Source organism: Sceloporus occidentalis, unplaced genomic scaffold, assembly GCF_023333645.1.
Source record: "Sceloporus occidentalis isolate IW3139 unplaced genomic scaffold, rSceOcc1.0.p SCAF_72, whole genome shotgun sequence".
NCBI lineage: Eukaryota > Metazoa > Chordata > Lepidosauria > Squamata > Phrynosomatidae > Sceloporus > Sceloporus occidentalis.
The window spans coordinates 2,554,472-2,570,084 of record NW_028317052.1 but is presented as its reverse complement, the minus strand read 5'-3'; the positions used below and the strand labels follow the sequence as shown (position 1 = coordinate 2,570,084).

The following is a 15,613-nucleotide window of genomic DNA, read 5'->3' as shown; positions in this document are numbered from 1 at the left end:
TCCCCAGTGACTGATAACCCTTCCCCTGGGTCTTTAGAGATGCCTTAAACAATGAATGGGTAGGATAGGGATGATCTGTCGGACTCCTTTTGTTGGCTCCAGCCTCTCTGGTCAAACATAATCGGTTTCTTGGTAGGAAGGGGGGAAGTGGGGGTCTTGTAGTGCATTGTGGGAAGGATGGCACAGTTTAACACCGCAGAGCTCAGTCTGTGCCATTGGCAAGTTCATGACACAGCTCATGCAGCTGGTTTTCCAGAAATGAAATCCGTTTCTCCTGGGACTCAACAGTTGTTCTCAAGCTCTTGATTTCTTCCAAAAGTTCTTCCAGGGTCACCCGCTAGGTGGGAAAGCAGATATATCAGTCAGTGTACAATACGAATGTGTAACATATCACTGGTCAAAGTTTGGCAGAGATTATGTGTACCGCACTCTAATTGCATTACAAACCCATCAGTTAAATAATCATCTTTCATCATCATCATGAGACAAAAGAGCCACTAATGCTATACTTTTATGACCCTATTGCCATAGCATGCGCAGTTTGTGACAACCTTATTTCCTTTAAAAATCACCAATATGAGTTGTTGCAAACTGACCGAGAAGCCTGAATCGCAGGAAGAATAGCTTCGTCGTGGCACAGTTGGAGGCTTGTTGTCCAGAATATTTTTCTTGGTAACCTTAAGCTCTCTATTCTTTGCAGGAACATAGCCATCTCTCAGCGACACTAGTAAGGGGTCAGCGTTCTCTCCAGAAAACCAGTCATCAGCTTCGAGGGCTGGTTCCAGCCCTGGAGTGTCTGGATATAGATCATCTTGGAAGAGGTCTGACTGTAAGAGAGGGAAATATATGTTACACAGAGATATATGGTTCTATCAGACAAACAATGATATCTGTCACCAAACTGTAGTAAACACCCAAGCGTGCCTAAAATGACTACCTTTTGGTGGCACTGGAAAAGATGACAGCAGAGTACAAACAGAATAAAGTATGTGAGCTAGAATTGGAGTTGGCTCCAGAATGGCCCCTGACTGGGAGGGCTAATTAGAAGTTCTCTCTATCTCTATCTACAATGGAGCACTGATTTTTCTGTTTACAGACATGAATTTTAGGTGCAAATTTCAAAACATTAATCATTTTCAGTAATAAACCATTTTGCAAAACAGCAAAACATACTTCAGTAAAGCCACTTTGCACACACACAAAGACAGAAATGGACTGGGAATGAAAGTCACCCCCGGCACCTTAAGCATAGTGGGCGATAAATGAAATGGCCGCACACTACGCTCCACCAAGCAGTGGTGGGATTGTATGTATTTATCTATACTGTAGATACATAGTATTAATACCTATGATAAAATCATTATTAAATTATTACTATATTAAATATATTTTACAAGTGAGAAGAAGGACATCCCACAACAGCCAAACTGGTGGCAGGCATACCTTTCGTGGAACAGTCATAGCAATGGGTTCACATTTCCTCTCGTGCAGCTTGTAAAACCTGTAAAAATCAATATATCAAACTGAGCAAGGCTGCCATGTACACATGACTACAGGAAACGCCAAGCTCATCAACAGAAGCCAATGAAGTCTGCTAACCATAGTATAAATGTTTACAATCCTTGTACCCAGACCACCTCTACTCATCTACAAAAAATGCTTTCAGATACATAATTATAATTATGCTTAGGAAAGAGTAATCAGATATTTGAGCATGAGGACATAAGGACATGTAAACTCTATGACCCATACTGTGCATAGGTATCGGAGAAGGATTATATTTTAAGAGCACTCACAGAGCGGCGAGGTACTATATGGAAAGATAAGTGTTTTGTATTTTCTCCAGAACAGACCAATTCTGTTTTTAATTATGAAAGCTAGAAAATGTTCTTTTCATAGAGAATATACTTTCATTTCAGCAAAAACAATATTCTTGTCTTGCAGTTTTGTAAAAACTAGCTGGAATCAGCAGAATAAAAAAAAATGCCTGAACATAATGTTACAGGTGTGTCCATGTACACGTAGGAATATAATGCAGCACAATAGGTTTATTAAACATGTCTAAGATCTCTACCTAGTCTTACCTATGTAAATGTCAATGACAATTTAGTTGTGTACCTCACATGTTCATTACATCTTGGTATTAGCTTGTGTATGTGTTTGCAAAAACTGTCAACAGTGTATAAAAATTGTAGGGAGTAGAAGACTTAGTCTAGATCTATCTGGCTCACCTTGCTATTTCACATTTACTGACGTCCAGACCCCTCTTGGGCATGAAGCCCATCCCTCTCTGAGGTTCTTTGCTACTGTAAGTGTTCAGATAATGGACATAAGGTGCTTCATCCGTAATCTCGAAGTATCGGACACTGCTGTCACCCTGGAATGGAGATATATAAAGATCAAAGATACAGTTTTTTGGAGCAAAGATCAGCAGCATTAATACACATTCAGAAATTACTCTTGCACATAAGCATCTAAATGTCATTTTTCAAATTATATTGAGTTAAAAGTATGGTATCTAAGCTGGTCTTAATACCCAGTCGGCAGGTTCAGGGAGCCAGGAGCACATCTGCTACCAAACAAGGTGCAGATCAACCTTTGGGACAATCAGACGCCACAGTGCCTTCTGCTCAGTGGGACAGTTATGAGGGAGATAGCTCCCCAACAGACTGGCGCTCAGCAATAGGGAGGGCACCTGCAGAGAGGCTGGCTGGGGCTGCTGCTCTGGGTCTGGCCTAGGGCATCAATGAAGGTAATTATGTTGCTGGGAATATCTCTATGTCTGTGTGTATTAGTGCAGTGTGCACATCTTTTCCAAGCAACATATATGAAATACTCCTAGTCCTCTAATGCAAACTTTAAAACATCTTTGTTCAAACCATTATATATATATATATATATATATAAATCATTATTCAAACCATGTAACTTAACGGATGTTTGAATTAAGTGATGTTACCTTTCCACACAGGTAGACGATGTTGGAATCAGCATCATAAAAAGGGAGCAGCACGCCATTACTGGTGTCCATTTCTTGTAAGGCTATGGGTTCGTCAAAGTTACTCTACATTCCAAGAGGCAGGAAAATGTTCAGAACAAAGCATTTCAGCCTTAAGCGTTAGGAACACAATGGTCACCGCACACGTTATATAATTCAAACAGAAGAGGGTTTTCCCACACAATTATTTTATTTTACTGAAGCTTCTAATACTGGGATGATGGGGGCATTCATTAGATGCATCAATATTTTACTTGTAATTCCCAGAAAACGTATTTATTTACCATCCTCGATGGCTGTCTGGAATCTGTCAGGAACACTCGTACTATCTTTATGCTGAGTGTTATTATATATTATATTTAATGACATTGGGGCTAATGGTATATTAAAACTTTGTTTAATACGGTACTACCACTAAACAAGCTTAGCATTACCACAACAGACCACACCACAAATTAATACTATTTAACAAAATACTACTAAGTCCAGGATTCCACATCCGATTATTTGGTTATTAGCCAATCCCCATCATGCACCACTACATTAGACAATATTTACTAAAGAGTAAAACTGTAAGTTTGTAAATATCCCCCTTATTGACCCTCCATATAGTATTTGGCTACAATTGGATAGCTGGGGCTGGTTGGAGTTGTAATCAAACATAAGCGATTGATCTATAAGGTGGCCATCCGTGGCATTGGACTATGGTTCTCCGTACACACCATGCTGAAACACTGCACTGCAGACCCGAGAATCATCTTGTTACTGTCAAAGTATTAGCTGCACGAAGTTAACTAGGTCTGGAAACTCTCATCCCTTTAGCCAGTTGCCTTCCTCATACTGCTGGTTGGTTCTTCCTAAATGAATTGCAGTCCACAGTTGCTTAAAAATATGCAATACCCTAAAATGCACTATAATCTCATATAAGTAAGGGGAAGCCAGAATGTGAAACTAGTACTCTGATGATGTTGATACTATACCTGATCATATGCCAACCATATCCATTAAATGTTGCAGATGCACAGACGTTACTTTCTATGTTTAACAAAAGCTACATACTAGCATCCATGGCATATTCAGATGTGCTGGGGGCCTCAAAAATGGTAGAAGGGCATGTAGTGTTTGGCTTTCAGGTGAACAACAATAAGATTGAATACATTGATTCTTACAATGACTATAATCAATATATTTTGTTGCTCTTAGGACCAGAAAAACAAGATATTTTTCAAATTAGACATTTAGTTTTAAGTAGGGTTCAGATGATACTTCCAGAGGCAAAACAATTATGGGCTCGTTAGCAGGACATCCAGTCTTAGAGTAGCTTGTGTGATTTAAGTCAAACAAATCAAACAAAGGTTCACTGTTATAATCCTATTTTATACTATTGTCTATGAAATAAAATAAAAAAGATGATGAAGGGAGGTACAGTCCCAGCCCGGTCCTTTGTGCTTTGCAAACAGTGACAATAACATAGAAATTCCCAGGACTAAGCATGTCTGCCATTACCGGGTCCCATAAGCCCAGCTCTCTCTGACTCATCCGTGAGAAACCAGTTGTAAAGATGTTTCCATCTCTGGTAAAGATAGCTCTCATAGGTCTCATCCCCTCATGGGGGGCTAACCTCTCCTGCAAGGAGGGGGTGGTAGAAAACAAACTGGTCACAACATGATTATAAACACAAAAGCTCACTGTCCTGGCAGGACACACAGGACACGGTGTTACTGGCTCCAAGATCTCGGCAGCTTTAGTTACCAAGGTGACCCTGGACGGAGAAAGTTCAGTTTAGCCTGTCAATAACTTCTTAACTGCTAAGATATATACCTTCCAATACAGTGCGGGTCATTGTCTGCATTCATGACCTCTAAACAATCCCAGAGAGTATTAGAGAGAACTATATAGAGAAGGATTTGCTCATCTCCAGTATCTCCAGCTGAGGCAGCCAAGTATCATAAGCCTGGAAAGGAATCGCACTGGCTGGTTGCGACCTCATGTCATAAAAGGCTTTTCCAATGGCTCAATGACATAGTCCAGTATCTGTAAATATTATTAAACATGTCCTATTTGCGCTAAAATGGCAATAGACCGGGTAATAGATATCTGGAATAGAGATACCATTGAGCTTGTATTTGCTAACACAGTTAATTAAGTAAATACAGAAATTGCCCATAGCAGTACCTGAGACAAAGTAGGGTATTTTATATTAACTGTCATAAAAGCCGATTTTCCATCATTCTATTTTAAAACATTTTTACTAGTGTAGGTTGCATCCTGCAGATCTTACAATCAGTTCACAATGTTGCACAGGGCGAGATGAAATAACAAGTAAAGAACTACATCTAATAAATGGCCAGCTAACAGACTAGAGAGAGAGAGAGAGAGAGAGGTAAAGTACTTTTCCCTAAAATAACAGACACCAAAATTATAGATTGCATAATTTTCCCTAAACAGGCTAAAACTGATTGAGCCACCAATAAAAGTGATTAATTGCCAATCTTCACTGTTCGGAATGCTTAAATACTGGAGAATCCCATTCAAAACCACAGAATTGGCAAACTTAAGAATACAATGAATTCCAGGGGCACTGGCAGCATAATACAATCTGTATCAGGGATACAACAGGTACTTTGATGAAACTCTAAATAGATTACAATATCGTTCTCTCTCTCTTTCTCTCTCTCTCTATATATATATAATTCTCTATATAGTTCTCTCTAATACTCTCTAGGATTGTGTAGAGGTCACAAATGGAGACAATGACCTGCACTTGTATATTTCACTGTGGATAACTAAACAATGTGCTATAGAATATCCCTCAAGAGTTTAACACTCCGTGGTTAATTGATTGTAAATTTAGATTACATTTTGGATAAGCTCCTTCCAAACCCCTTAGGCCACAATGAAGTCCATCGATTTGTCCTGCCACTATGGGAACACTGCAAATCTCGTGAAGCCAGTATAACAATGAAATGAATGAGAAAAGAAACATGCAGAACACCTTCTCATACCGGATCCCACAGTGCCAGCTGTCGCTCGCTCATCTTGCTGAAGCCGGTGGTGAATATTTTGCCATCAGACAAAAAGATGGATTTGATTGGTCGGGCTCCTTCATGTGCCCCGCTTTTCTCCTGTTTAATTAGTGGTTAGCAGGTTAAGTTGACCACAGCAAAAACACAAACACACGCCGGTTAGTTTCACTATGGTGAGTAATTCACATCTCTGTTCAGTTGAATCACACTCCATCAACACCTGTTTCTAATTTATTAAATGTATTACAATATGTTGTGTAGAGGCTGTGGGTCTAAATGGGGGCAATACTGGATTTAGATACCTGGACCCCATGGTTTAATATTAAATGGACCCTGCTTGCAAGTTTACAATCTAGATTACTAATATAATAGTTTATAAATGTTGTAATAAAATTATAATTTGTAGATCCACCGATTCCGATATAGAATCAGAGCCCAAAGGTGATTTGTGTCCCATTTTGAAGTCCTTCAACTCCATATTGAAGACAACAGAGACAATATAAAAAAAAATTTGAATAGAGAAAACAATCAAAGGAAAAGGGTCAGCGAATTCTTACAAGTGTGCTCTGCCTTTTTAAGAAAGTGTAACAGATATGTCTGTAAAAAAGCTAGTGCAGGGTGAGTTATATGCTAAGGCTGCATGGAGCTCTTTAATGCAGGGCAATTCTTTTCTTGCTCTTCTGCATAGAATAACTAGCACAAAGTATTACAATTCACCAAAGCACTGGAATTATGAAAGATGTCTAAGTGGAAGGTAAATTATTTCCATGCTATGGTAAAAAAAACATCACTATAATATACATGACCTCATGCACAACATATCACACCCTTTATACTGGCAATGGCTAACCTCTGGCAAGCCGAGCTGGATTTGGACTAAATCAAAGATGACGCTTTACTAGCTAGTACCAAAAGTTAGCCTTCGCTGCATTTTGCAGAAAGACAGAAATCATGCAGAGATGGAAAAGTGAGGGGAAAGATGTGGAGAGAATTAAAGAAACAATGAAAAGGTTTACCAATATGATGCTAGTTAGCAAGTGATGACTAAAAAAAGTCTTTGCTTTTCAGAACTCTGTACTGCATTGTCTAGAAGAGCCTTGTATTAAATCCAGGTGTGGTAGCTAGCTCCATATCGAATAATCTACCCCCTGTAAATTATTACAAAACATATTGCCTAGCACAAGGCCACCATCAGGAAATCTGGGCTCAATATCAACTAAATCATCACTGGTGCCCATCATGGTAATCCCCAAGGTGAACTCCATGTTAAAAAGCCACCCCAGATATCCCCATTCTCCCCAGTGTTTAAAAGAAATCCCATCCACTCCTTCCCCCATGCCCATATATTACAAACTCCCTACCTCGAAAAAACAGTGTATCAGTATATAAGGTAGGGTTGTGGGGGAGTGCATCAGCTGGTCCCCGTATAGCTGTAATGGCTGTACCTTCCTGATGGTAACCCTGGCTTATCAAAGCAGAAAATAGATGGTGCTTCCTTGAACTGAGACAAGCCATTCATCTTCCAAACCTCTTCAAAATCAGGCTCAAAAACCAAATTAAAGTTTGTTGGAATAGGTGAATGGCTGAGTTATTTTACTGTAATTTTGATGATTACTCTAATTTAAGTGATGGGAAAAGCAAGTGCGTTAAACAATATGATAAAAGATCTAGGGAGAGGATAACACTTACAGCAACTATTCCTTGTTTCCTTGGGTCAATGACTCTGACTTTCTTATCCTTACAGGTAGTTGTGATGAGGCTTCCATTGTAGTTCCAGCAGACACTGTAAATGAGGTCACTGTGAAGCTCATCTAGTGAAATCAGAGCCTCACCTGTACCCACATTCCAGATAATGATTACGTTATCGCTACCTAACAGCAGAGACAGAAAGGAACCGATACAATTAAAGCATAAGAACTCAACTTGTGAATTGAAGGCACAAACTTCTCTTCCTCAGAAATAACCCAAACCTATGTACAAGATTTGTGCTTGCTTTTACAAAGCCTTACTGAAAATACTACAGTGATTGCAGACTTCCAAAAATGTCTTAGCATTGGTAATCCTCAACAGCAAAGTGCTGGAAAAGTCTAGCTATAGATACATGCAAAAGGGCACAAGGATAGATCAAAGTCAGTACTGCAGGGTTCAACCTAATACACGTCCTAGAATCTCAGCTTGGTAAGGGAAATTCCAGGATGTAAATAGAATTTGAGACAGCAACTGAAATGCAATATTACATGATTGCTATTGTAATGTTCTTTTTAAAAAAGTATTAATAAAACTGATCTGTGAGAACCTCATTTAAAGCATTTATTCTTCACTGAGTCTCAACGATTTTCAGCAAGATGAAAACTTTCACCTTACAGTATTAACCATGCACATGAAGGGCTAGCATTACTGCAGAGTCAGGATTAGCTCTGTATTTTGCATAGTTAATGTTGTGAAATGGTCCATCCTTCTGCAAATCACAGTTCTGTGAATATGTAACCAAGATTGCACATTATGATGCTTGCTATGGCTGACACTGGCAGATATCAGATGTTCTACAGGCCTTATTCTGCTAAACGCCTTAATCAAATTAATAGTTGAGAATGTTCGCAAGTATGCAATTATTACAGAAATCATAGTCGCAGTCTTACTCAAATTATTGAATTGAATATTTGTTCCTGTTTTTGAGCTTCCTGAATTACACTTCAAGGTTTTAGCGCAAGAAGGTATTCATCAGTTGACCACAGACTTTCATTCCATGGTGTCTAAACTATTGTTTACGCAGTAGTCTTTTTAAATGACAACCTTTTAAGAAACCAAAACATTTCCGATAAATAAGCCTAGGTTAGATGCCGGTAACAATCTACAAACGTAATGCATACAAATGGAATTAGGTGGCTTATTATTTGGCATATTCAGATGACATAATTACAAGCTTCTTCTTTCTAATAATAGCACATAGATATCTTGGCTCAGTATTGACGTTAATACAGAATACTGTAAGTGACATCAGTATAAAAGTAGTATTGTGGAAAATATATTCCCAAGATACAGTGGTCTACTATGATTCACAAACAATCCACAGAGATTTCTTAGAATATTGGACTTCTTTATGGCCAACTATACACTGGATTGGCATGACAAGAAAGGTGCGCTATTTACCAAGAAATTTTATGCTTTGCCTTGTTTATGAAGCCATAAACCTTAGGATTCTTAAAAATTCCCCTGTCCAGAAATATTACCTGCGCTGAGTAAAATATTGCGAGCTGACGGGTGCCATGTGATAATTCCCACTCTTTTGGAGTGACCCTCGAGTGTCACAATAGGTTCCGTTATCGATCGTATGGGTGTATAATCTGGAATCTGCCAAACCTGGAGGAAAAAAAAAAATATATAAAAAAAAAAGTCAACGATGACATTGTTATCGTGGCAACAACACCACAAGAGCACATCTCTTTTAGAAAATGTAAGTCCTCTCTATCACATAGCTATTTGCAACTATGACATTTTTGAATGTATGCTGCGATGAAGAAAGCCTTAGGTTAGACAATGAATCTTGACACCATAAGGGGAATATTGGATGTTGTTGGTGTGTTTCAGATATGTATCTATGCAGTAGGTTACTTGGTTTGGTTATGTTATGGCACACTTCATGGATTAAATACTCATTCATTACAGAATGAATCAAGTTTGACTCTAGGTTGAAGACATAAATTGGCAGTGTGCCTGGTAGGTGGTTTCCTCTGTATATATGTATTTCGACAAATACAGAAGTCAAGGCAATATCTTATACTACTATCAATAAGGGGTAAAGGCGCATCACCAGAGTTGTGGAATAACATTATAATCCTTTGAGCTGTGACCTGCACAACAAGGGAGAACTGGGAACATTTAATTTTTGTTGATTACACTAAATATAACTTTATTGAGTACATTTAATGAAAAATCTAGAGAAAGAACATACACAGAAACAACAATCGATAAGCAATCTAAGAACCTTGCATTGTACACTTTAAAAGTCATCATTTTGTCAGCTGTAATAAATAAATCATTGAATGCATACAAACAATAAAGACAGAAAAATTAAATCGTATTCTGCAAACAGAATTCATTAAAATTAACTGGCATAAAATATTATCCAACTCCCCAATAACTATGTATGATGGTTATTATTTATTATGATTCTACATGGTAACAGTATAATGACATTAAACAACCTGGTAGCCCGGGAACCTAAACATAATCCATCATATACTAAGTAACTAACCAATTATTCAGGGGTGATTTTCAAAAACAGAATATATTAGGTAATTTTTTTTTGAGCCATCACTTCGCATTGGAAGATCTTTGTATCCACCCAATTGCTCCTTCATGACCCATGGGCACTAAGGTTTGATGTATGCAGATGAGCACATAACTCTTTATTGCCAGGTTGCAGACAAAATCAGTGATTAGATTGCTTCATTTAATGTTTCTTGTCCCATGGGCGTAGGAACCCTTAAAAATCTGAGGGGGGGATAGCATTTTCCCCAGCAGATCCGTCCTTCTTTCTCCCCATCAGATACCTCTTTCCTCACCATCCCTACATTTTATAACCTGAAACACTGGTAAAATAAATGTACTTTAATACATTAAAAATAAGGGGAAAAACAGCTAATCTTTGTAACCAATGTTTTAAAAAAATATTAAAAATTCTGACCCCAGGAAAGCATTTCCTTGGGCCCGCTTTACGCTCCTAGCAAAGGGGTTGACTGTGAGTATCAGTGGAGTCTTCCCTCCTTCTGACCCTTCTGTGACTTTAAGAGAACCTCTTCCCTAGAGTCTCTTTGACCCCCAGAGTCTCTTTGTCCCCTCATTCAAAGCTACACCTTCCTTCCTCTCTGTAGTTCAGGTATAGATCAAATAAACAACACATGTAAACAGCATGTGCATGTATAGATCAACTGAATAATACATACAAACGCTATATTTGCAAGTATAAATAATGTATGGAAATATAGCATAGCAGGTATAGATGAACAGAATAACACACAAACCCAGCTTTGTATATATAGATCAATTGAAATTCACATGTGAACTCAGGATTGAAGGTATAGATCAAATAAACAGAATCAGACATACAAATCCTGTATTCGCAGGTATACAATAATAATGTATGGATCAACCGGAAATCACATGTAAACTCAGCATTAAATGTATAAATAAAACCCCCTAAATTACAGACACAGATCACAGGTTGCACACCCAAAAAGTCAGCCCTGGCGTCCACATTCTCCACATACAACCTGACCAGCACCCAGATTACAGTCCAGAGTGAGCCAACTTTGTCCCCAAACAGCCCAGCATGAGCCAACTTTGTCCCCAAACAGCCCAGCGTGAGCCATCTTTGTCCCCAAACAGCCCGCTCTGTGCCATCCTTGTCCCATAAACACCCTGTCTGTCACATAAACACCATGTATGTGCCATATTGGTCCCCAAGGCTCAAACACACTGCTTGTGCCATCTTTGCCTTTGCCTAAATCACATCCATGATACACATATCCATTAATGCATTCTCACAAATCATTCAAGCAATTCATCCACACATGAATTCATTCGTCCTCTCACTCATTCACACAATGCCTCCACACACAAATTAATTCTCTTACTCAGTCACACAATTCATCAACATACCATCTATGCCCTTTCTCACTATCTCCCCCCCTTCTCCCTATCTACTCCATCTCACTCCTTACTATTTACCCCATCTCACTATCTACTCCCTTTTCCCCACTTTGTAGTTCACTTACCTTGCTGAAGGCCTGTGGTGGGAGCGCAGGGCCTCAGTCTGACGTCATATTCCGGCGCTTAGCGTGAAGCATCGGCACCGTGACAGACGCCTCACGCTCCCACCACTGCAGTCAGGGCAGCGCTGAGGCAGGTGGGGCGGCTGTAGCGGATGAGGCAGAGGGGTGCCGAGTGGTTGCTGAAAACTCTTTCATGAGCGACCACTCCGCGCCCTTCTCTATCTCTCCTCTGCCTGGGTGCCGTACAGCGTTTAGATGGGGGGGGGGGCAGGCTGCAGCTGTTGATCCCTGGGGGGGATTTCTTCACTTTCGGCACCCCCCTCATGATTTCCTGGGGGTGCCCCCCCTCTGTCCCCACGGGTCCTACACCCATGCTTGTAACCCATTTTCATTAACTGAAAAATAAAGCTAAAAAAAATCCCAAAACAATTACCACTGTATATATTCTGAATTTTATTGCAAGACAGGAGGCTCATATTTGCATAGACTTTATTTACTGTCACCCTAGCAGCAAAGACAAAAATAGAACATTGGTAACCAATCATATAAAAGTTCAACAATATAAACGTGGAAGCAGCCCCTCCTTCTTCCTCTTTCTTTGCTGCTCACCATGTAGCCAGGTCAGCCCTATTACATTTATATTTGTGTGTGAATTTTGGATTTATATGGGATAATTATATAATTTATTGTCTTCATTTATATGTTGTTTCATTTAATTCATTTGTCTATTTGTATTATGGGTTAATTTTGGCTCATTTGGTTCCATTTTTATCCTATTTATTGAGGTAATTTTTCTGTGTGTACTTATCCGATTTTTATTTCATTCGTCCGTTATTTCCCTCCTTCGTTTTTACCCTCTATCGGCTTATTTTACCTTGCCTTTCACCGGGAGCCTGTCTCGGCTCTCCAGCTGTGTTTTCCCTCTTGCTTCTTGCTTCTAACGTTTCTTTTTCGTACTTCGCCGTTTGCTTTCTTGTTATTGCGGGCGCCATTTTTAATCTCGTTTCGCGATCTCGCGAGTTTTCCGACGCCATTTTCTTTTTTTCCCTTCTTAGCGGCAATGCTGCCGCGCAGTTCTAATTTGGTAGACTGACGTGCTGGTTCTTCTCCATCAGTTGTGCTTTTATTTAGTGTCCCGGCTATCTCCTACCACTCGTTTTTGTTACCGGAGGTATTATTTAGCTTCCGGAAGTTACAAAGGACATTTTGACATCATTTAAAAAAAAACAAAAAAAAACTTGCAGTGTTCTGGTATTCTGCTCTCATTCATACTAGGTGAGCCTTGGTTTTTCTGGATTGTTGGCACATTATTATTATATAGCAGGGCATACCCTGATTTAAAGTGAGCATTGTTGCAGGTTTTTATCCTATAGCCTTTCATTGCTGCACTACAGCATTTACATAATTACTAAGCTTTATTACTGTGTTCTAAGGGTATACCCCTTTTTACTCATATCGCTATGTCTGAGGATCCTAGTCCTTCTCAGTGCCCTACTTCATGATTCTGTTTTAGATCCTCGACTGATTAGAGACTGGGCCCTAAGGGTTGTTTGCCTGCCAGGCAATGCAAATGTGGCTATTTCCACTGAACGTAGAAAAGCGGCACTGCTGAGGATGGATCCTAGCGGAACTGGGATCCAAAGAGTTGGGCTCCTCTGCCAATGGACTCTTATTTGGCGATACTTTTGTGAAAGAATTGAACAGATATGTTTTCTGTCATGACATCATGGACAAAAGCCAAGTCTTCTATGTGGAAAGTCTTCAACCCAGACACCCGTTTTTCCGCCAGGGCTGGACGACAGAGGGGCCGAGTCTCCAGCCGATTCATTCCCACAGGCTCCAGAACTTTCCAACAGCAGAATGCATCTTTCTATACAGGATCCTACCGTCCATGTGCTTCCAACACCAGAGGCAGTTTCAGAGGCAGAGGATCCACACCATTTTCCAGAGGTCGCTTCAATTCCGGTAAGTCCTGTCTATCATTGTTATCATGCTTCTCTTCCACAGATGGCCAGCAGGATATCCCGTTCCTACCAATATTGGATGAAGATCCTTGGGTTCTTCATACGGTAAGGGGTTATCTCATAGATTTTGTTACTCCTCCCCTTCAGAGTCAGTTTCCTCCTCAGGTTTTCAGAACTACTTCTGCTTCCGACCTTATAGACAAGGAATTGTCATCGCTTCTGGAAAAAGGGGTGATAGAGCGAGTTTATGGCCCTCCCGTTTTTGTCAGCTCAATTTTTCTGGTAAAGAAACGCACAGGCGATCTCCGCCCAGTTATCAACTTGCGAGCTCTCAACAGGTTCGTAGCCTACCATCATTTCAAGATGGAAGGAATTCATCTATTGAGGGACCTCATGAAAAAAGACAACTGGTTCACTCGTCTCGATCTGAAGGATGCGTATCTTTCGGTCCCCATTCATCCTCATCACCGCCAATTCCTTCAATTCAATTGGAATCACCAATTATGGCAATTCAATTGTCTTCCTTTCGGCCTCAGTTCAGCCCCTTGGTGCTTTACCAAGCTCCTCAAGCCAGTAATGGCTTTCTTCAGGTCCAGGGGCATAAGATCCATAATTTATTTAGACGACATCCTCCTGTTTTCCCAATGTCCAGGACTACTCCAATCCCAAACCTCATTTGTCATAGAGACTCTTCATCTTTTGGGATTTCTGGTCAACATGCAGAAATCAGAGTTGATTCCAACTCAAAAAATTTGTTTCTTGGGATTCGACATCGACTCTGTGTCCGCTCTTCTTTGCCTTCCAAAAGCCAAGATTGCCAATATCAAGAAAGAGATTCGCGCTTTATTGCGCATCGAATTTTGCCCCTTACAGAGACTATCTTGTATGGTGGGCCTTCTCTCTTCTTCGATCCAAGTGATTTTCCCAGGTCCTCTGTACTACAGAGCGCTCCAAAGGCTGAAAGCATCTTACCTCAGACGAATGCCATCTTACGACCAACCAGTACATCTTACTACAGAAGTACGTCAAGAACTCCAATGGTGGTTATTCCACATGCAAGCCTCTTACGTTAGATCTGTTCGCGTCTCGCATAAACCGTCAGACTCAAAATTTTTTCAGTTGGCTTCCAGATCCGGAGGCTCTGGCCACGGATGCTTTCTTACAAAATTGGCCACGATCGGGAGCTTATGCTTTCCCTCCTTTTTCTCTCATTCCCAGGGTCATCCAACACCTCCTCAGGACACAGATTTCTGTGGTTCTGGTGACTCCATTATGGCGATCCCAACCTTGGTTTCCAGCTCTTCTGGAAATGTCGATCAGGGATCCTCTAGCGCTCCCTGTTTTTCCATCTCTTCTCTGGGGGCCAGACGGTCAGTCCCATCCTCTGATTCTAGAAGGCCATCTCTCCTTGGTTGCTTGGACGATTTCCGGGGATTTCACCCTGTCCAGGGATTATCGCAGGATGCTAGAGAGTTGCACAGAGACTCTTGGGCTCCAGGTACACACCAGGCTTATAGAGCCGCTTGGAAATCCTGGTCTGCTTGGTGTGTGGGACGACAGACTGATCCCCATTCTGCCCCTGTAGCCATTATATTAAATTTTTTTGGCAGATATGTTTTCTTCTGGAAAATCTTACAGCTCCATTAATTTGTTCTGTTCGGCCATTTCCAGCGGCCATGTTGGATCCAAGGACGGTCCTATTGGTAAGGACCCTTTAATTTGTCGTCTTCTCAGAGGTATTCGTTTACGTAGACCTCCGAATGCTCGATATGATTCCTTCTGAGATGTTTCCATACTCCTTGATTTTTTTGCGGCAATGGCCCGACAATGATTCTTTGACATTACGTCAAT

The 15,613-nt window shown here is 40.4% G+C and overlaps 1 protein-coding gene across 6 annotated transcripts in view; it reads right to left on the bottom strand.

Moving 5' to 3' along the window:
- Nucleotides 1-202: 202 nt before the first annotated feature.
- Nucleotides 203-15,613, bottom strand: part of LOC149286086 (coronin-6-like) — a 28,475-nt gene continuing 13,064 nt past the window's right edge. For 2 of the 6 annotated variants that reach the window (XM_089494369.1, XM_089494371.1), the window contains 8 exons: nucleotides 9,255-9,384; nucleotides 7,714-7,895; nucleotides 4,505-4,624; nucleotides 2,960-3,064; nucleotides 2,232-2,377; nucleotides 1,444-1,501; nucleotides 597-827; nucleotides 203-337 (listed from right to left, as the gene is read on the bottom strand). In XM_089494369.1, coding sequence (XP_089350495.1) covers nucleotides 203-337; nucleotides 597-827; nucleotides 1,444-1,501; nucleotides 2,232-2,377; nucleotides 2,960-3,064; nucleotides 4,505-4,624; nucleotides 7,714-7,895; nucleotides 9,255-9,384 — 1,107 coding nt within the window. Of the gene's footprint in view, nucleotides 338-596; nucleotides 828-1,443; nucleotides 1,502-2,231; nucleotides 2,378-2,959; nucleotides 3,065-4,504; nucleotides 4,625-6,003; nucleotides 6,124-7,713; nucleotides 7,896-9,254; nucleotides 9,385-15,613 lie in introns of all 6 variants that reach the window. The other 4 variants (XM_089494367.1, XM_089494368.1, XM_089494370.1 and 1 more) reach the window with 4 other exon arrangements.